This window comes from Choloepus didactylus, chromosome 1 (genome assembly GCF_015220235.1).
Source record: "Choloepus didactylus isolate mChoDid1 chromosome 1, mChoDid1.pri, whole genome shotgun sequence".
Taxonomy (NCBI): Eukaryota; Metazoa; Chordata; class Mammalia; order Pilosa; family Megalonychidae; genus Choloepus; species Choloepus didactylus.
Window position 1 is genome coordinate 85,783,739 of NC_051307.1, and position 22,633 is coordinate 85,806,371.

At 40.9% G+C, this 22,633-nt stretch overlaps 1 protein-coding gene across 2 annotated transcripts; it reads right to left on the reverse strand.

The window, feature by feature from the left end:
* Positions 1-4,937: 4,937 nt before the first annotated feature.
* Positions 4,938-22,403, reverse strand: POPDC2 (popeye domain containing 2). 2 transcript variants are annotated; one of them, XM_037836151.1, is made up of 4 exons: positions 21,830-22,403; positions 16,238-16,346; positions 10,694-11,246; positions 4,938-5,565 (listed from the first exon to the last, which is right to left on the reverse strand). In XM_037836151.1, the coding sequence occupies exons 1-3, from the start codon at positions 22,318-22,320 to the stop codon at positions 10,737-10,739; spliced, it is 1,110 nt and encodes a 369-aa protein (XP_037692079.1). In that variant the 5' UTR covers positions 22,321-22,403; the 3' UTR covers positions 4,938-5,565; positions 10,694-10,736. The 2 variants fall into 2 exon arrangements, with proteins under 2 accessions (XP_037692079.1, XP_037692072.1); XM_037836144.1 differs by lacking the exon at positions 4,938-5,565 and having other exon boundaries at positions 6,780-11,246.
* Between the last annotated feature and the right edge of the window lie 230 nt (positions 22,404-22,633).

Genomic DNA, 22,633 nt, shown 5'->3' on the forward strand with positions numbered 1-22,633 from the left:
CCTTGCATTGTTTAGGAAGTAGTAAAAGTACACATTTATATGAGATTTTAATATGTCATGGATGCAAGATGTAATTTCTAGAGAAACCACCAAAAGAATAGTAACTTACAAGCTAATAACCACAAAGAAAACAAAATAACCAAAAGCATTACTAAAGATAAAAAAGATGCATTTCATAATTTTAAAAGAATAAGTCCACACCAGAAAGGATTGTAATTCTGTTTCTATGCAACTAATAACATAGCTTCAAAATAAATAAAACAAAAATTGACCAAACTACAAGGATAAATAGACAAATCTACATTCTTGATATATGATTTTAACATACTTCTCTCAGTAAATTACAGAAGTAGATTTAAAAAAAAATAAAGATTTGCACAGTATCGTTAATAAACTTGTATAATTAAAATGTATAAAATACCAATCCTAGAAACTTAGACATACTTTGAAGTGCACAGTGATCATTTACCAAAATTAATCATATGCTGAACCAAAGAGCAAATATCAACAAATTTCAAAGGATTAAAATCATACAGAGCAAGCTCTTTAACCAAAGTGGAATTAAGCCAGAAATCAATAACAATGTAAGTACTAGAAAATGTCCAAATGTTTGGAAATTAAAAAAAAAAAAAAAAAACACTTCTAAATAACCTGTGAGTCAGGAAGAAACCACAAAGGACATTATAACATATTTTGAACACCAAGTACGTCAAAAGTATATATAACTTACTTATATATAAAGTATATATATATATATATATATATATAATTATATATATATATAATTATATATATATATAATTATATATATAAAAGTATATATAATTTAAAATGTATAACTTTAAATACACATACATAAAAAGAAGTAAGACTGAAAGTAAATGATCTAAGCACATATCCTAAGAAAGAAGAAAGAAGAAAATAATAAAGATATAAACAATTTGAAATAGAATGAAACAGAAAACAAACAAATATACAATAGGGAGAATCAACAAAGTCCAAAATTCATACTAATATTTTCAAAATATTAATACAATTGATAAACTTATAACATGACTAATTAAGCAAATGGGAGAAAGGCACAAATTACCAATATCAGGAATTTAAAAAGAGGACATCACTACAGATTCCACAGAATTAAAAAGATAATGGTGATATCATCAACATACGTGCAAATAAATTTGAAAGTGTTGACAAAATGGACAAATTCCTAGAAGAACACAACTTCCCAAACCTAACCCAGAAATAAATAGAAAATTTGAGTAATCCTACACTTATGAAACAACTTGAATACATATTTTTAAACATCTCCACAAAGAAAACACCAGGCTGCATATGGCTCTACTTGTGAATTCTGCCAAACATTTAAGGAAGAAATAACATCAACCTTACACAAATGTTTCTAGAAAACAGGAAAAATAAAGAGAGAGAGAATATTTCCCAACTCTTTTTATAAAGCCTGCATAACCTTGATATCAAAACCCATCCTTAAAAAAATTTTTTTTCAAACCATACAAAGGAAAATACATCATATTAAAGTGGAGTTTGTTCCAGAACTGCAAGGTTGTTTTAACATTCACATTTCTATTAATGTAATGCACATTAACAAAATAAAAGAGAAAAATAATCTTGATAGATGTGGAGAAATCATTTGATAAATTCAGTACTCACTCATGATTTAAAAAAAAAAAAACTCTTAGAAAATTGGGAATAGAAAAGAACTTCCTTAATCAGTTAAGGGTATTATAAAAATCTAACAGCACGCAATATACTTAATGATGAAATATTGAAAACATTTTCCTTGAGTTCAAGTATTAGAGAAGGGTGCTTTCTATCACCTCAGTGCTGGAGGTCCTATCCAGTGTAAGAATTCACAGAAGAAGAAGAAGAAGAAGAAGGGGAGGAGGAGGAGGAGGAGGAGGAGGAAGAAGAGGAAAGAGAAGGAGTGGGGGGAGGGAGAGGTGAAAGGAAGAAATAAAGCCGTTATGATTCACAGATGACATAATTGTATCCATGGAAAAATCTTGTAGACTCTGTGAATTAATGATTAGAATTGATAAATGAACTTATCAAGATCACTGGTTACAACTTTAAGATACCACAGCAATTGTATTTATAGATACCAGCAAAAACAATTAGAAAAATAGAAAGTATAAAAGGTAGCATTTATAAGAGCATCAAATTAATCAGATATCTAGAAATAAATGTAACAAAAGCTCTGCAAGGACATGTACGCATAAACTACAAAAAACTATTGAGATAAAATAAAGAAGACCAAAATAAATCAAGGGTTATACCATGTTCATGGACTGAAAAATCAATATTATAAAGATATCAATTCTTTAGCAACTTGATCCATAGTGTCATTGCAATTCTAATAAAAAAAAATCCCAGCACGGTTTATTTTTTGTGTGGAAATTAACCAGCTGAATCTAAAATTTATATGGAAAAACATAGAGAAGGGCCAAGGATATCCATGACTTGAAGAAGAACAAAGGGTGAAGACTACTGGATATCAAGAATTATTATAGCGCTACAACAGTTAAGACTATGTGGTATTGGCAAAGAATAGAAAAATAGACCAAGGGAATAGAATAGAAGATCCAGAAACAGACTCACACATCTATGGACATTTGAATTGTGACAAAGAGAACACTGAACAGCAATGGAGATGGGATGACCATCTCAATAAGTATTACTCAGTCAATTGGAATTCCAAGTGAAAATAATTAATTTTGGCCCTTTTTCATACTATACACAAAAATCAAATCCAGTTTGATTTTATATCTAATTGTGAAGAGTAAAACAGTAAAACATCTAGGAAGGTAACATAGGAGAGTATCTTCAGAGGAGGAACAGATTTCTCAAACATGACATAGAAAGCACTAATCGTAGAAGAAAAGATGGATAAATTACTATACTGAAATTAAGAACTTCTATTGTGGTCATTAAAAGACACCATAAAGAGAAAAAAGAAAAGCCACAAAGTAGGAGAATATATGAATATATATAACCAACAAAGGACTTTTAACCTGAATATTTAAGGAATTCCTTTAAGTCAATATGAAAAGGCATAGAAATAAATAGAGAAACAGTCAAGATTAGAAAAGACACTTCACAGTAGAGGATATCCATATGGCCAAATAAAAATATGAAAAGTTACTCAACCTTAATATTCATCAGGGAAGTGAAAATTAAAACCACAGTGGTGTCCTGTACATATACCCAAATGGCTTAAAAAAGAAAAGAAAAGAAAAAGACAATGGTAACTATTGTTGTAGATGAGTGAGAAGCAACCAGAACTCTCATAATGTGTAGTGGAAATGTAAATTGGTACAATCACTTAGGAAAATTGTGTGGCAAAATTACTTGGCAGTATTTACTGTAGTTGAACATATAGCTATCCAAAGCCTGAGCAATTCCACTTCTGGGTATGTACCCAGGAAATGTATACATATATGTACCAAAAGATACGTACAAGTATGTTTGTAGCAGCACTATTCATAATCACCCCAATCTAAAAACTACCCAAATGCTCATCAGCAGAATGGATAAATACATTGTGGTATATTCATACAACAGAGAACTAATACAGCAAGAAAAACGAACAAATGATTGCTACACACAATAATAAGGATGAACCTTACAAACATATTATTGAGCAAAAACAGCTAGATTTAAAATGTACACAATGTATGGATCCATTTGTGTAAAGTTCAAAACTAGGCAGTACTAATTTATGGGGTAAAAAAAACATGATAATGGGAGGGGTCATGAGGAGGCTTCTGTGTTACCAGTAAAGTTTTATTTCTTGACCAGAGTGGAGGTATCATGAATGTACTCATCATATACATATGATTTATGATTTTTGCATTCTGCTTTATACTTGCTTATTTCGTTATAATAGTTTGTTGTTTTTAAAATCCAAAGCAATCTAATTGTAGGTAAATGCAGGATTTCCATTAGATGGTCTCAAATGTTGAAAATTGCTCAAGGATCCATCCTAGAATCTCTGAAGCTTTTCAGAGTTTGGGAACCCATTATCTGAGATGAACACATGATCATCCAATTGAAAATGTCCTCATAGGCTAGGTTTTTCTCTCTCTCTGGTCGCTATTAGCACAACTCCCCAGCCCTACTCAGAAGTTCTCTTCTCTTAGGCTCCTTTCACTGCACACACTCAGATGATAAAGAAACTAATTCTGGCGAGCCGTTTCCCTCTCCGCACTCCACCTTCCAGAAAACCAGCACCAGACGACAGTGACCAAAAATGAACCATGATTTTAAAATTTGTCTTTAAATTATTTGACACTTTCCATTAGAGGTGGGGTCTTGGTCTGTCCCCTTACTTTGAACCTGGGTGAATCTTTGTGCTTATCTTAACAAAAGGAATGTGGCAGAAGTGATGCTGTGTGATTTTTGAGGCAGGGTTGGAAAAGGCCAGGTGGCTTCCATGCTTCCATTGGTCTCTTGTAGGACACACACTTCTGGGGCCTTCAGCCACCATGTGGAGGAGAGAGAGAGAGAGAGAGAGAGAGAAGCCCAAGGAACCCCAGATGTTCCAGTCCTCAGCTATTTGAGTCTTCCCAGACCAGGCCACAAACATGTGAGTGAAAAAGCCTTTGAGATGACTCTAGCGCCAGCCGCTCTCTGACTGCAGCAGCTTGAGAAACCCTGACTGTAGCTGAGCCTGGTCAACCCGATTCATAAGCAAAATATTGCTACTATTTTAAGTCACTGCTTTGGGATGGTTGCTACACAGCAGTAGATAACTGGAACATATGTTGACTATTTAGGGAAATAAAACAGAATACATACATTAAATGTATAAGTCTACTTATAAATGTTCAAGGAATTTAATTATAAAACTATTGTTTAATATTAGATTCTTAAATAGAACAAGAGATTTGTCACCTGAATTTAAAAGCTTAAGAGAAAACTAGGTTTTTACATTCCTACTTCTATAAATTGAATTTTTATTGAGAGGAAAAAAAATAAAACACACCAGAAAATGTTGGACAGTTGACTCCAATGATACCCTCAAGTGTTTCAATGAAACAACATAGGGAAAAGAATCCAGGGGTTTAGTAAGTGCATATGAGATGCCAAGCTATGTGTGAGGTGCTTTACCTAAATCAACTCATTTAATCCTCACGACAAACCTGTGAGGTGGGTTTTATGATCCCCACTTTATAGATGAGGCTTAGAGAATCTATGTAACTTGCCCAAGATTGTGCAGCTAATAAAGGATGGAATCTGTACTCTGGGTTGCTTTCTCCTGAAGGAAGTCCCATGAGAGCAAGTTTTTAAAACTCATTCAGCACCCCATGATGAAGCTGCAGTGCTGGTGTCTTGCATGTCCTCTCTGCTCCTGCCTGTGAGCCTTCAAGTGGGTGAGAAGAGGGATGTGAATCTAAGTGAGCTTCCTGTGAATATGTGGTGTCGGCGGGCCACAGAGGATAGGATCACCCATAAATCCCTAAAGTTCAGGAGTGTGGGTTGGAGCCAAAGGCACCTGTCCCCTGCACATAACTTGAGAGTAGCTCTGTAGAGGAGTTCTAGAAGCTGTGGAAAGAAAGAGACGAAGGATTTTAGCACTGTGGCTCAGCATAGCTTGCCTGATTTCACACAGAGACATTAATGGTTCTTTTCAGGTTTGTTTTTTCCTCTAAAAATTCCAAATGTTTTAACTGTACCCAGTGCCTGACATGGTAGGGACAGTTGTACCTGTGAATCATTTCAATCTAAAGAATTAGGATGAGTCAGCTTTGAAGTTATGCAGTCCAGTCCTCTCATTTTATAGGTGAGGAGACCAAGAGATCAACTTTTGTTGCTTCCTAGAAGACTCTAAAGAACTCTCCTTCCTATATAACCTTACTGAATATGACTTAAAGAAGAAAGCAAACTATATAGAAGAATAGTAGGTTTTATAAGATTCCTGACTTTTATTTTTACAAAGACAGGGTAAAGGAGATAAAGTAGGTAAAGGAGGCCTACACAACACAAAGAGAAAAAGGACCTGGAGGTGGAAGCAGGTTGCAAAGTGTCCCAGGCTGCTGTGATCCAGGGGAGCAGGGAGGGAACTGCTGCCTCTAACTTACCTGGTTGACTCATCGAACCTCTGGCAGGCAGAGGTGGCCCCACCACCCAGAGACCCCAGAGCCTGAGACCTTGAGGCAGATGCCACTTTCAAGAGCAAGTTTTCCCAGTGTTTCTGTGAGACTGATAGCTATCAAGCACTTTGCAGCCACTTCTGGGAGAAACAGCTTGAATACATTTGACTGTGATCTGTCGCCTCCTGAACCCATAAAGGAACACAGGCTGAGGTACGGCCATCTCTCAGGGGCTGAAGAGCTATCACAGGCTTTCTTTAGGCTCTACATTTGTGCTGCTCCTTTTGTTGTCAGAGGACTCTACCAGTTGCCACCTTCCCTGGAAAGGTAGGTTGGGGAAAATAAGAGGGAAAACCATGTATGTCTGACAAAAAAAAGAGACACTGCTAAACAATTACACATACAAGATAATTTTTAAATACCTTATACATTTACACATTTAACTAAAGCTTTAAAACTTACAAACTGCTATTATATATTTTATCTCAGTTACTCCTCAGAGCCACCTGGTAAGGTAGACAGAAGTATATTGATCTGTTCTGCAGATGAGGAAACTGCTCTTGGTGGTGAAGTGGTAGGACTAGACTCATAGAATCTCATCATCACAGAGTCAGGAGGCATCTTAATAATCTATGGCACTCTTCTCCCAGAGCCTGAGTCACCTTTGTATTGTTGAGAAAATTTCTTCTTGTTCCTGCTTGAACTCTTCCAATGATGAGTAACTCACTACCCCAACAGGGCAATTCATTATTAATACTGAGCTGAAACCTTTTACCTTGTAACTCTCAGCTTTTAATTCAATTTCTACCAAGAACTATACACTGAATTAAGTCAAATTCTAATTTCCCTTCTTTTTTAAAATTTGAAAATATTACATTTGCCCATCTCTTGCAGATTAAACATCTTCAATTCTTTCAACTCCTTCTCATGTGACTACCTAGCACAGTGCCTGAAACATAGAGCAGATAATAAATGTTTGCTGAATTGGTTCTCTGACCCTTGGTATTATATCCTAGCCTTGGGCTCCTTCCCTGACCACAACTGGCCTCTGTATTATAATCTCTAACCACCTCGGAGATGCATTTCTAAAAGATGAGTCCTTTATTCATTTAGCAAGTGTGGACTGAACATCTCCTACGAGTAAGAGGACAAATGGAAGGTTGTAAAGAGTACCCATGGAATCAAACTGAAAAATCTTAGTGAAGTAAGGGTTAATATGGGGTCTGGCTCTAAGATTCTGTGTTAATATATTGTCCAGCAGCAATGCTTTACCTGTTAAGAGAAGTAGCACCTATTTACACTCAATTTTGGGTACCAGCAGACCAAAAAAAGTATTCTCTTCAAAAAAGAGCTTCAGTGAAAGCCCTGACTATTTTTAGTTGGTCTTAAATTGGATTAGTCTGAAAGACAAGATCTGATGTCTGTGTGATGAAGCTGTGTCACTCTTAAAGACACAGAATTCAACCAACTTTATGCCTTTTTTGGAGTCCGGGTGCTGGGATGAATAGCAATGAGCTTAAAATTTTGGTAACTGAAGAGTCAGGGAAGAGATGGTGAATTGTGCCATGCTTTATAAAGGAAATTATAGTAGATTGCCACAATCACAAAGAAATGTATAACTTATCCATTAAAATAATAATCCTAGAATGAGTCTGACAACAGAATAAATCAAACCAAACACACAAAACACAATTCCAGAAATAGATCTGTTTTAAATTTTCCCATTATCACAGAGTAAATAAAACGCTGACTGAAATTTGGCCAATTATGATCATGTTTTCTAGTTGTTCTGAAAACTCAGTCGTTTGGAATGTATATATATTTTCATTTCTTTCTATTAAACCAACTCTTTATATTGCACATACCAGTAATTTAGAAAGTAAGTAATATTAGCATTTTTTGTTTTGAGATTCAGAAAAGGTTGAATTTGGCAAGAGGCATTTCATATGATAATATTCAGCGTTGAGGATGTTGGAGACTGAATTGTGACCTTTCTTCACATAGAACATCTATATCCTTATCACATGGTAGGTGATGAATTCTTCACAGCGTAAGCAGGACCCAGTACCCACCAGGGCGAAGGCAGCCCCACGTCACCAGAGAAGTCTTGGTGAAGTATATCAGAGAGCTCTTGCTGAAAGACACTCAGGCTGCCGGCCAGATGTCCTGGGGCTTGTGTCCATTGCCTTGCTGGCTGACTGTTTCTTTTTATTCCTCTGAAAAACTCTCCTTTGCCTTTTCACATAACTCCAAGAGGGCCCTTGAAAGCCAGCCGGTTCAACCCTCAAATGAAGAAATTGAGGCCCAGAGAAGTTGTATGATTTGCAAAAAGTCACATGTTTGCTCAGCAGCAGAGCCAGACATAGAAGCCAGGACTTGCTGTCTGCCTGCTAACATTTGGAAAACTCATGCATGAAATGTGTAGCCATCTAACATGGGAAATTTTCACACATTTACTTGAATGGTTTTTTTAATAGACAGAGGGAAAGATTCTGATCTTGGAAGAGTTATTTTAAAAAATGAATAAGATGGTGGTACAAGGTAGTTTATGGGGAAGAATAGAGCAAAGCAGGGAAGTAGATAAAAAGGAAAATAAGGTAACAAGAGAGATAAATAAGTGAACAAGAAACAGGAGAGAACACGGAGGACAAATGGAGAGGGGTATTGAACTGAGAAGAAGAAAAAGGACACTTATGAGCAGTAAACTCAGGCAGCCAAGGACAGAGCTGAAGGCAGAAAGAAGAGAACATATAGAACAAGGAAAAGAGAAGAAAAATAGTAAGAACAGCATGAGAAAACAGAGCTGCTGTGACATAAGAGTGTATAGGAGGGTAGGCACATTGGACAAAGAGAGGGATTCATAGGAGGTAATGCCTGGATGGGGGGTGTGGTGGTTAGGAATTATATGTACCCCAGAAAATCATGTTCTTAAAGCTAATCCATTCCTGTGGGTGAAAATCTACTCTAAGTAGGACCTTCAGTTAAGGCTTGGTCCAGGGTGGTCTTAATCCTCTTACTAGAGTCCTTTATAAGAGAATCAGATTCAGACAAAAACAGAGAAAATCATGGAAGCAAAAAGCTCAAAGCAACGAAACCCAGAACAGAAGGGAAAGACCAGCAGACACCGCCATGTGCCTTGGCACGTGACAGGGAGTCAAGGATCGCCAGCAGCTGGTCGTCAGGTAGAAAGCATCTCCCTGATGATGCCCTGATTTGGATATTCTCATAGCTTCAAACTGTAGGTGAATAAACTCCCATTGTTTAAACCTGACCCATTTCGCGGTACCTTCTTTCAGCAGCCTAGCAAACTAAAACAAGAGGCAAACAAGTAGGAGGGTGAATCAGCCCAGTAGGAAAGATACGATGAAAGTTGGCATGTTGCTATAGAGCTGTAGTCAAAAGTGATCACGGGCGCTCGATCCTTGGAATCACCCCAGAACCAGTTTAACTCAGGTTCCAGGATTACAGGTACCACAGCAGATTATAAATTCCCTATCTGTGAACCCAAACCTTTAATCTCTTAAAATAAATATTATTTACCTCTCTTGTTTCTTTCATCATTTATATAACTTATTTTTCAAAATATACAAACAATCTACTCATTCCTTTCATGTGCCCTGGAAGCCTTCCTCACTGGGCCAGTTCCTCAGAAAATTTGTTGGTGCTTCCCAAAGAATGGTGGGTCTCTGAAGGGTCCCCTCCTTTGGAAAGGCCTTGTAAATTGGAAAATTTAGAAATTTCCCTCAGGACAATTCAGGCCTACATCAAGTTTAGGTGGAATCCCAGAGGAAAATGTCCCAGCTTATGAGAGCAGCCAGGGGAATGTGCAAACAGTTCCCCAAAACTACCACACACAGCCTTTCTTGTACACTCTCCAGAGCTGTGAGGGAAATTCTGCTTGTACCATTAGGCCCAGATTAATGCCCACTCCATCCTCCATAGGTGTGGTTTGCTGGGAAAATCCAGACCTCGGTCTACCTATCCAATCATAGTGACATTTAGTCAGAGTGGTATCCAGTTCTCTGCCTGAGAAATCAACGTATTCTCCACCAGGGGAGAGGAAAACAAGGTGGGGACATTTACCCCCCAGGGTTAGTTATGAGCCCGTAATCACAAGCCTTTCTGAAATATGCAATTTTAACAGAGATGCCTGCCCAGTCCAGGCTAAATAACAACTGCTTTCCAGGACTGACTCTATGCCAGGAAAACAATCCAATTGGAATTAGAACTATGCCAAGGTTTTTTCCCCCCTTTAGAATGTGTGCTACAATTAAAATCCCTTTCAGCCCTAGCTGTGGCCTGATTTATTAGCACAACCTGGCAAAAAATGTAACAACCTACCTGCCTGCTCAAAATGTCAACCAGCCCACTTTCCAAAATGCAAAGACTGTTAATAACAAATGAGTTAAAAATCCCTTCATGACTTGCATGCACCCCAAGTGAGTTGCTATCCAAAAGGTTGGGTTAGTGCCAGTTTCCAGAGTCCTCTGAGAGGACAGGATCCATGAAATGGCTATTTGCTCTTACAAACTGAGTTAAGGCCAGCTGTTGGCAGGCTCAGCTGCCTTCTGAGTACTTACACAGGATCCTGAGCCTGGCGGTGTGCCCACATTAGTTCTCCCCTCACCTCATGTACTCCCCATCACTCCTATAATCCATAAGTGATTCTGATCCTGACACCTCCTCAAAATCCTCCAGCACCAGACTGGTGGAGTCCTCACCCAGGACACCACTGTCGGGCCTGGACATCCTGGTCCAACGGGAAGCAGGTGCAGGAGGGTTGGTGGCAGCTGGAGGGGGAGTGCAAGGGGGTGTTTGCTGGACAGATGTGGGCATGGCCTGAGGAGAGGACACAGCTGGCTCACGGACTTCCTCATCATCTTTCTCAGACTCTGGCCTGGTATCTGGGGCAGCAGGACCCAGGATGTGGTAGAGGCTGGGGAGGCGGATGTCGAAGCGCAGCCCAAACTTAGCAAAGAGTTTGTCATTCAGAGCGTAGAGCTTCTCTGAGATGTCATAGCCTAGCAGAGCCGCGAAGAGGCGGGAGATGTATCGCTCTTTGGCCAGAAGAACGTGGAGACTTTTCCGGGGCCAGGAAATGTAGCTACATGTGGTCTCGGCAGTCAGAGTGACCTGAGAGAGATGGGGAGCAGAGAGTAAAAGCTTAAACCAGAAAACTTGTCCAAGTTGCACACAAAGAACCATGCAGTTAGTTACTTGCGGTTACTTGGTAAATGGCTTCACTTTTGTTGAAGAAGTGAATGACTTTTTCTTATGTGCACTGATATGGGGACTGTCCTGTATCAGGAGCCCTGGGATTAGCCATTCACTCCCTGGGCCATCTCCTCGTGGAGCCTTAGTTTCCACATCCAGTCTCCTCAGGTCTCACATTCTATGATTCCATGACTGGCACCACTGATGGCTACAGAAGGTTCTGAGTCTGTCGTGACTTCGAGAGAGAGGAGGGGGGCCTCCTCATGTTCTGAAGAGAGGCCAAAATGCTGATGACTGTTCATTTGCATAAAAAAAGGATAATATATGGTGGTAGGGACAAAAGGAACTGGAAAGAATTTCAGCTTATCTGCTTCTGATTAGGTATGCCAAGCTGCTTCGAGTGGACAGGGTGTTGGCCTGAGACTCCGGCCAATGAAGTTGCTATTGACGTGGCCACTCAAAGTAACCAAAAGGATCTGATGACCAAGTCAAGAAAAGGGCACAGAGGAAAAGGAACTCTTAAGAGCAGAGTGTCAAAAGACACCCATTCTCCATTTATTCATGCATCCAGGAATTTCTGAGTATTCACAATATGCCCATGATGCAAAGCTAAATAACAATTCCAGGATAAATAAGCAATAACATGTGCCTGGCGCACAGTAGGTGCTTGATAAGTCCTTGTTTAAAGAATGAAGGGGTGGTAAAGTTAGGGTTAAAATGGAAACATACTTAGGATAGTAAAGGAAATTGATAGAATCACACAATTCTGTATAATCTGATTGGATGCAATACTTTAAAAGTAAAAAGGTCAGCAAGGTTCATGGTATAGATTTGTGAATAGAGACATTGGAAATGATGATGATGATAATCATAGCAGCTAATATTCACTGAGAGGTGACTGAGTGCCACCCACTGTGGTGAGTTCTTGATAAGGATTATCAATCATCAGAGTTGATTTTCAAACTTTCCTTATTAGAGGTCACATATACTCCTTCTAATTCCTGCATTGCCTACCAGATCTCCCACTACCTACCCTCTTCTCTCTTGCCCTCTGCAGTATCCCTCCTCCATTTCTTTTATCCATTTCTTCCTCTCAGTTTTCCCTCACTAATAATCAGGAGTGCTGGCAGGGCCCTAAGTTACATCAAGACCACAAGCTGATTCCAAGGTCCAGCTTTACCACTTTACCAGCTGTGTGACATTAAACAAATTACTGTTTGTTGCCTCATGAGAAAGAATTCTGAAAGTAATACAATCTGTCCATTACTAAAGTTTGAGAAGTAGTTGTCCCAATCTGCCATAGCCCGTGGGTACCTTATCTGTATTTACTAACAATTCCTAGAGTCCTGAACACAAAGTGGGTGTGTGTGAGTAAGCATTAATATGGATGTGAACAATGTACTTAAAGCTGAACACAAATATCACGGGCAATCTTATGAACATGCTGTTGCTTCCTCTATCTTAAAACAAAACAAAACAAAACAACGAAAACCGCTTTTTCTTCACTTTGCTTCCCTGACTAGCTACCACTCCATTAATTCCCTCCCCCTTTTAGCAAAGCTCCATGTAAAAGTTGTCTATACTTGCTACCTCCAATTCCACTCCTCTCATTCTCTCTTAAGCCAACAAGTCTTTGCCTCTGGCAATCTGCAAATGCTGTTCCTGTTGAGGCCGCCAATGACCTCTATATTGTAAGTACAGTGGTTAATTTTTCATAGCATTCAACTCTGCTGATCCATCCCTCCTCTTTGATACGCTTTCTTCACTTGGCTCCCAGGATGCCATGCTTTCCTGAGCTTCCTCTCATCTCCTGATTGCTCGTTCTCAGGTTTCTTTGCTGCTGCTGCTGCTGCTGCTTCTCTCCAATGTCTTAACGCTAGAGTATCCCACGGCTCAGTTCTTGAACTCTTTTTCTGTCCACACTCACTAGGTGATCTCATCCAAAGCAATGGCTTTAAATATCATCTGTATGTCAACAACTCCCTAAAATTATATCTCCAGCTGAGTCCCTCCTGAATTCCAAAACTCCACTTAACTTTCCATAGATAACTAAAACCTAACATGTCCAAAACTGAACTTCCTCTCTTTCCCCCAGACTAGCTCTTCCTGTAGCCTTCCTTTTCTCACTGATAGCAGCTCCACCTTTCCAATTGCTCAGGCTAAACACCTTACAGTCATCCTTGACCCTCTCCCTCACACACCACATCCAATCTAACAGGAAATCTGTTTGGTTCTATCTGGAAAATATATGCTTCGGCCTTACATGATCTGGTTTCCCTGTCACCTCTCCGTCTCCCTCTCCCACTATTCCTTCCCTTCCTCCTCTTTGTTCCAGGCCTCCTTTCTGTACCTCAAATACACCAGCTGTCCCATCTCAGGGCCTTTGCTCTGGCTCTTCCCTCTGCCTGATATGCTTTTCCCCTAGATATTCACAGAGCTCAAAATGTCACCTCCTTCAGGCCTTTGCTCAATGTCACCTGCTCAACAAGGACCTCCATGACCACCCTATTTAAAATTGCAACCATATTTCCCTTACCCCAGTCTATCAGCAGTTATTACCCTCTAACACATTACATAATTTACTTATTCATTGTGTCTACAGAATGTGAATTGCCTAAGGGAATGGAACTTCATCTGTTTTGTTCACTGATGTATCACACGTGCTGACCCCCAACCTTTAACAATACCTGGTATACAATTAGTGCTCAATAAATAATACTGAAGTGAACTAATGAAGCAGGTGAAGACTAGCAATCTTATCTGCTGTAAAACAATCTAATGTCACTTTCTTGTATCCTGCATAAAACCCTTCCCCAAAGGTCCTCTGGAAATCTGCTTCATGACTGGTTCCCACATACCTGTACAAATGTCTGTGATAAAATTTTGACAAGTATCTAGCTTTTTCCTTAATACTCACTTCAGAGGTTGATTGACTGGATTACATGAGATAACATGTAAATTGGCCTTAGGTTCAGTGATGCAAACGGGAAAAAAAATGATGCCTTTTGTGTGATACCTCCTGTGCTATGTTCTTGGTGAATAATTATAGTGTCACAGTGCTTGACAGCCAATAACTTATTTAGTTGAATTAGGTATAACAGAATCTTGATTAGTTTGTGTTAAACACACCGTGAATTATAATCCAGGCATTCATTGTAGATTATTCTCACAGTCAACAAAGACCATGTAATTGCAAAAGTCAAGTACAGAATGAACTATAACTAAGGACAGCACCTCACATTTGCCAAGAGGAAATGGGACTTTACACAGCCCATAGCAAAAGTGTGGATCTCGTTGCTCCCAAAGGAGGTGCACACTAAAAATATAAATGGGAGGAGTATGTCAGTACTTACATTCCAGGCTGAGAGGCCATCTGGGGTTACAGCCCTTTCTTTTGAGCATAACTTAGGGGAGGACACCGGGCTTACCTACCACCTGTTCCTGGGTGTCAGTGTCAGAACTAGAGTGCTGGTCTGGCTGGCTCAGGGCCTGACTCTGCCCTCCTAGAGGTGCTTGTGACCCGGAGGAAGTGCTCAAAAGAGACTGCTGGAGAAGTGGGGGCGGGGAGGGGGACATGCTGGGAAGGGATCTGTGGCCCTGACAATGGGACCAGGGTGGCCGCTCAGGCTCTGTCCTCACAGAGCAAAGAATCAGGGTAGGTGGAAGAGGGCCAGCCAGGTGGCACTGCTGGCAGGTGTCTATTCCAGGGTTGGTTCATGCTGGCTTGAGGGACTCCCTGATAGAAATGATAGGAGACAAACAGAATCCGGTACCCACAAACCATCTGGGTAGGGGAGTCTGTGTAAGTGTATATAGGGTGTATATATAAATTCCACTCTTCTGGCACCTCCTGACATTATCAAAAAGTACAGAAATGGTAGATTCAGGCAACTTGACTATGCCATTTTCTATTTGTAAGGGCTTGGGCAAATTCCTTGGTTTTAAGCCTCAGTTTCCTCATCTGTTAAATGAGGTAATCACCCATAGGGTGGTTGTGAGAAGTAATGAGGCAGTATAACACATAGTGCCTGCCACATGCTAGCAATTCAAAATGGAGAACTACAAAGAAGGGAACCAAAGTCTGAAAGATTGGCAGAGAGGAGAGAAGGTGCCAAGTAGCCAGGCCCCAGCTCACAGGGTGTCGCCTGCATGTATATGAATGACCTCTGGAGTCCTTGGAGACACCAACTGCCACTGTCAAGCCAGTTCAGCAAACCTTTTCTGAACACCTATTGTGTTCTAGGCACTGTCCTCTGGAGACTGGGGATGAAAAGAGGGAGAGCCCAGAATCTGTCTACAAAAAGTTCACCATGCGGAAGAGAGAAAGGAAACCAGATCTTGGAACAGAGAGCAATATGTACACCAGTCAGCGTAAGTTAAAGGATTAAAACAGGCACATAGGTGGGAACAATAAACTGTGGGGGTAGAAGCTGGTGATGTCAATCTGGACAGGCTTCACAAAGGAAGTGAGAGGCTATAACCTCATCTAGAAGGGGAAATGTATATCAGACAGAGAGGATAGTAGTGGCCACGGCATGGTATTGCAAAACAACGCGATATGTTTAGGGAAGTGCTAGTAGTTCAATATGGGGGTGTGAGTGACAAGTGTGAGGAAGGAAGGGGCTGGAAATGTGGTTGGATATCATAAAATTCTTAAGATACCGTCTAAGGAGCATGGGTTTTATCTTGTGGTCACAGAGTTCTTCCGGAAAGCTTGGGGGTCAGCACATCCCGACCTGTTCCAACTATGCTGGAGGCCAGGCACCCTCTCCAAAGGAGAGTGTTCCCACTGCTAGCATCATATTGGCAATGGCTCAATGGACAGATGTGGGAGGGGAAAGACGAGGTGGGGAAATTGCTGTGTTACAGTGGGGCAGAGCAGGCAGGGCTGCCACGGGGAACCCTATTACCTGGAACACCCCCTCCTCAGAGGGCTGCAGCGATTCCCACTCGGGAGAGTCCATGAACTGGTACGGAAAGATGTAGTGCAGAAACTGCCCGTCCTGGCTCACACGAACCCTGGCAAAGGGAGAGAAGAGACTTTGTGGGAAAAGGGAAGTAGCTGCCCTTGGTTGGTTAATATGAATATTCCAGCAGAACCAATCTTACCTAAATGTGGTAAAACCCAAAGCAGAAGTAGCCTGATGACTGAAAAGAAGTAGTTTAGAAAGAGACCCCATCAAGACTCCCTGAGCCCTCACTTTCCTTCTCTTTACTAGTGGTTCCTATTCCAGGCTGCACCGGGGAGCTTTATAAAATACCTAAGCCTGGGCCTTGCCCTTGAGCAATTAAACAAAAATCTCTGTAGGTAACGTCTGAAAATAATTAGTTTTTAAATCTCCCCAAGTGATCCTAATGTGTAGCCAGGATGGAGAGCCACTGCTCTAGAGCTCCACTGCCCAATAGCCATGTGGGGCTATTTAAATTTATTTTACATTAAAATTGAATAAAATTTAAAAATCAGTTCCTTGGTTGCACTAGCCACATTTCAGGTGCTCAGTAGCTACATGTGGCCACTGGCTACAATACTGGACAGCCTAGATACTAGAACATTTCCATCATCACAGAAAGTTCTACTGGATGCCGCTGCTCTAGAGGTTCAGCCTGGGGCAACTTCCCCACCTTACCCGCTTCTCAATCAGCTACATGAAGATCATGCTTCATACATGATCACTTTTCAGGTTTTGAAGGAAGGGAGGGAGTCCATTATGTGCCAGATTCTGTGCTAGACACTTTATAAGTGTTATTTTATTTAATTTTTATAATAACTCAAGGTAGATTATGCTTGAGTTACAACCAAGGAAAGTAATGCTCAGAAAGGTTGAGTGACTAGCTTAAGGTTACACAGCTATCACGTGGCAGAACCAAGATTCTGTTTGGCAACAAATATCTGTGTATTTATAATACCATGTTGCCACCCTATTACCGGAGCTTTGGGTTGGTGGCAAAGTAGACACTCCTAGCATTACCCCTTCCCTTCCCTCTCTAACCATAGGGTACAACAACAGCTTCTGTCTTCAGACAATGAGAACCCATGCTCCCTGTCCAGCTGATGGTCCTCAGTGACTGCCTAACCCAAGTGGAGCCAAAGTCCTTTCCTGGGAATTTGGAACTAAGTGTGGCTTATCTCTTGAATGAGGCCAACTATCAAGCATTCGCAAAACTAAAGCGCTCCTCTGTTAAGGAACTAAAACCTTGGCTTTTTAATCATGTAATTTAGACTCTGAAAAAATATATACCCCAATAGGCCACCAAGGACAGAAATCTGAAATCACATAAAATGCCGTAGTAAGACATGTCTCTTGTCCTACCTGAGGCTCAGCTGTATCCCTTTCCTTTAATTAGGTGAGAAATCTTTTACCTTTTTTAATAAAGACCTTTTTTTTTTTTTTTTCTATTTTTTGATTTCAGCTACCTAGAGTGAGTTTCTATGCCTGCAGCCAGGAATCCTAACTAATACAGTTGTTTTAATTTTATGAATATTCTCATTCAACAGGATAAACAACTGTTCTTGACTTGCCCATGATCACAGGCTTGGTTTTACAAGTCATGGTTAAAAACACCACTAATGCTGCTTGCTGTCTTGGTATTCTTGTGTGGCTGGCACAAGAATACTTCTGTGTGCAGGGCTGCTACATCCCTGCACACAGAAGGTATAATGCATTCTGCAAGGACGTGCCAGAATGGATGGTATGTCACTGACAATGCCTGGAGGGCAGTGAGTGTATTCTAGATGTGATGCTGCTTCTAGGAAATAATTAGAATACAGTATGGACTTTTCCCTCTTTCAGCAGGTTTCAGCATCAACCTACCTGCTAAAGTGAGTTATATCAGCCAAGGAAATGCCTCTATTAGGCAAAAGGGACAGATAAAAATATCTCTAAGGTGAACCTTTTTCACTTGGAGAGAGCTATTTATTTCATTGTTTCTGGAGCTTCATTTGCTAAATAAACATGCATTTTTAAAATTTATTTACTGCTAAATAAACATGCAAGGAGCACGTCCTGTGTTCCTGGATATCTGGAAATGCAGGTATGGGTATGATCTGGTCCCTGCTTTTCAGGATTTGACAATTTAATGGAAGTCACAGACATATGAATTACTGGCAGCGAGTCAATGTTGTAAGTGTTCTTGCAGAACAGGAGTGTAGAAGAGGGAGGAAGATTAATTCTTTCTTCAGGTGGCAGACTTCTCAAAGAAGATGACATTTGAGCTGAGTTTTGAAAGATGAATAGGATATTGAGAAATGGATAAGGAAGGGGATGGAAAGAGAAGCTGAGAAATCCAGCGTGGCAGACTGTTTTCTAATATCTGCTTTTTCCCCTCCTCCATAGTACATAGCTAAAGACTACAGTTCCCTACCTCCTTTGCAGCTAGATATAGCCACGTGACTAGTTCTGGCCAATGAGATATTTTCACTCCTGAGTCTTGTTCTTAATGAATCTAGGTAGATATGGGTGCATGCAAATTACCAAATACCATCACCAATTAATAAGCTATAGCCTATTGTCTGACAACATAAAGATGGAAGACAGAAGGGGGTCTAGGTCTCAAACAATAGTCAAGGATGTAGAGAGTCAGCCCATAGGCTCTGATGGCAGAAACACACTTGTTAAGCAAGACTTCCCTGAGTAATGAAAAGATACAAGAGAAAATGAAGTGCCATGTTTCCCTACCTCAGGGTCTTCACATAATATGACCCCTCTTGCTCGACCACTCTTTCTCATCCTCACCTTCTAAGGGCTCAGTTTAAATATCTCTTCTTCCAGAAGTCTTGTCTGACCTCCCAGAAAAGTTGGATCTACTCACCAGTAGATCTACTCTCCTTGGCGTTCTGCATTTCTTCTTGGAAATACTATGTCCATTGTAAATCACTATGTCAACTCTTAATTATTGACTTTTTTGATAGACTGTAAGCTCCATGAGTGCAGGGCAATATTTTTCATGTTTAACACTCTATCTCTGGTCTCTAGCATGGCAGTCTTAATAAATATTTGTGGAAGGAAAGAAGGAAGGGAGGGAGGGAAAGTCTCACTTGGGGGCCACAAAACCTCAAGGAAAGACTTCTCTAAGAAAGGAAGAGACATCAGGAGAGAATAAAGCTGCTGCAGCATGTTATCAGATCCTCCTACCATCCCATCATTTCCTTAGGCAAGAAATCTGACCACCCAAGCAAACATCTTAGAGCGTAAGAACACTAATGAGCCAGTAAGGCTCCCTGAAGTCATTTAAATTGGTATACTATGTCCTTTTTCATTTGAATCTCCTCTTTCTTCTTGATCTCCTGGTGACAAGTAACTTCCTCCTATACAGCAGGCTTAGACAGCTGGTTGACTGCCCAGGAACCTGTACATGTAGGAGTTTGTGCTTTGAATTTTACATGAGAGAAACCCTCCAACAACAAGCACAGCTTAAGAGGATGGAGCAAGTCACTTCACCTTTCTAAGTCTTGAAAAGGACTGCCCTTATTAAAATAACACAATAACAAAAAAGACTTCTGAGGTTTGAGCCAAAGGACTCCAGACGAGAGCCTATACATGAGAAAGGCAAGGCTCGCACAAGAGGCCCCCACTTCCTGGCATGGAGTTTTTATCTGCTGCTTTAAGGTATTTGATATTTCACTGTAATCAGCCCAAGGTTCAATGATTCTTTTTTAAAAATAGAGGCAGATCATCGACTCGAAGCCTCTTCCCCCGTCTCCAACTTAGCAAAGCTGAGTCAGGCTGGCCTTGAAAGATAACAAAACAACAATAACAATAAAATCCTTACTCCAAACCTTGGAAAATCAAGGAGAAAGAAAACATCTTAATTGTCTAATTCTGACTTAAGTTTTTGATGCTAATTATGCTAGGGAAAGCCACATTGAGAGGGCAAGCTCCCTCTCACCTTCACAGGGAAGTGGTCTTAGACAAGTTCACTAATGGTAAATCCATCATATAAAGGACACTTGAATCACATAATAGTCATAATATGCTTGCAGCAAACCAGTACCACACAGTGAAGTGGCTTTTTCTCCCACCAGTCTCAATTCCCTCCTTTGAACAGAGGAGCTGTGAGGAAAGTAACATTGTGGATCTCATGCATGAGCAAGTTTCCTAAGTTGGCTTTATTTTAAGCATGGAAGTGTAAGTGGCAAACATTTTGGCAATAGTCATAATGACCTTTGTGTTTGTATTTACATATGTATTCATTTACAAACAATTGTATTTGTTTTCACTTTTCAGTTCACTCATAAATGAAATATCTCTCCCTGAAACCTCATAGCTCACTCAACCCAGGACTTCTGACTCCAAATAAAATGAAACATACATATATAGCATTTTGGAAACTGTACCTTAATACATAAATGTTTATTATTACTATTAGTAGTATTTGTAATACCATCATCATGGTCATCAAATTCTTCTTTTTTTTTTTTTCCACTGTGTAGTTGGCAGTCTTAACTGGTTTCATTTCTTTCTTCTTGAAACCAGAGCCTTCTGATTACTATCTAACATTTTATAGCACATTCTCTGGGTCTCAAGAAAGAGAAAACAAAGCAGAGCAGGGGAAAAAATGGAGGACAAATCTTTTGAAATACTTTGCTTGCTTTTCACAGATCAGCTCAACTATACCCAGGTTAAGTTGTTTATTGTTTGATACTCCAGCCCATATACAAGCCCCTCTAGGGCGACATTTAGAAGGATCCACAATTCCCTACCAAGTGTGCAGCACAGGGCCCAGCTGTGTTTGCTCAGAAGACATCAGCCAGTGGCCAACACTGACATCCAAGCTGGTTTAGCACACACTGATCCTGATGAAGACCATTTCTACCATATCTGACTGTCAGCCTTCTTAAAAGAAGCTGGGGGTCTCCACCAGATCCTCAATGAGACAAATATGGGCATGACCACCCTCCCTTTACTGTCTGCACCTGAGATTTACAGTAGCTAACTTCTTGGTCAGCAGGAATCTAGATGGAAAAACCATGAACGGAAGGGGTATTTGCTCTCCATACCCGACCGTCCATAGACTATATAGGCTACCTCTAAAACAACCGGTTAGGGGAAACTCCTCTGTTTCTGGCATTATTCCCTGTACATAGTTGGCACTTAGAAACTGTTTGTTAAATGCATATGGAAGGAACACATTAGTCTGACTGAAATGTTCAGTTTTCCAGAAGCAATCCCCTAAAGGCTTATAGAGATAGGCAAAGCACACTGGTATGTGTGTTTGTGTTCATTTCAGGCCAGGGTTCAAAAAACACTCACCCCACACCTCCCAGCAGCAAGTACACACACGGTATTTTTTACCAACCAGGAAGGTGCCTCAACATCTGGTTTCCTCTTGGAAAGTGATAAGAAAGAGGAAGCAAGCCCACGCTTAGAAAAATTCATTTTGGTCTGTTTGACTTGCCACATCCTTCCCTCAATGAAAGGGGACATGAAATTGAAAGGGACATGCTGGGAAATGAGAAGAGTGGGCTGGGAAAAAAAACACTGGGCAATGATAGAGCAGCTTACCGGCCAGAGAGCAACAGGGATAGGCGGTTGATGGGTGTCTCACCCTCCACGGCATAGGTCTGCTCAGTGACCAGAGTCAAGACCTGCTCTTCGCAGCAGTGAATAATCTCCCTGTAAGTCTGTAGGGGCACCTGCAGGGGCAGGCACAGTGTCTTGTAGAGGAGATCGAATTCCTTGGGGAGAGAGTCCTCACGCAGACGGTATACCAGGTAGGCCAGCTGAAGCAGGCAGGCCACTGCCAGCAGGAAGCTCCAGAGGATGATATCCAGGCCACAGGCATAGATCCAGCCCCACAGCAAGCAGCACAGGTAGCCCGTGCCCAGGAAGCCAAAGAGGTAGAAGCATCCATACACCCCGCTGCCCCCCATGAAGCCCAGGAGCAAGAAGCAGTTGGCCAGTTGGTAGACCGCCCCTTCTAGATTCTGCCCCCAGCCGACGCACACTGGCCCCTGCCAGAGGAGCTGGCTCCCCATGCTGAGGTTGGTGCTCATCTTCAGAGTGTCTCAAAGCCTTGCTGGGCTCTAAAATTGTCCCCACATAGAAACTCAGAAAATGGATTTATCTGTCCTCCCAGGCGTCTTCTCACCTCCGGCTTCTCGCCACCGACTCTACCTTTCCTGGAAGGGAGTCTTCAAGTGGCTTTGGGAATGAATGGTAAAACATAATACACTTCTTGGAGAATTTAGAAGCTCTCCCCCACCCCTCTTTCTTTCTTTCTGTCTCTGTCCCTCTTCCTTTCCCTCTCTCCCTCCCTCCCTCAGCAAGGCTCTCGCCCTTCCCATGGAGCTCTGGCAGGCTTCCTCG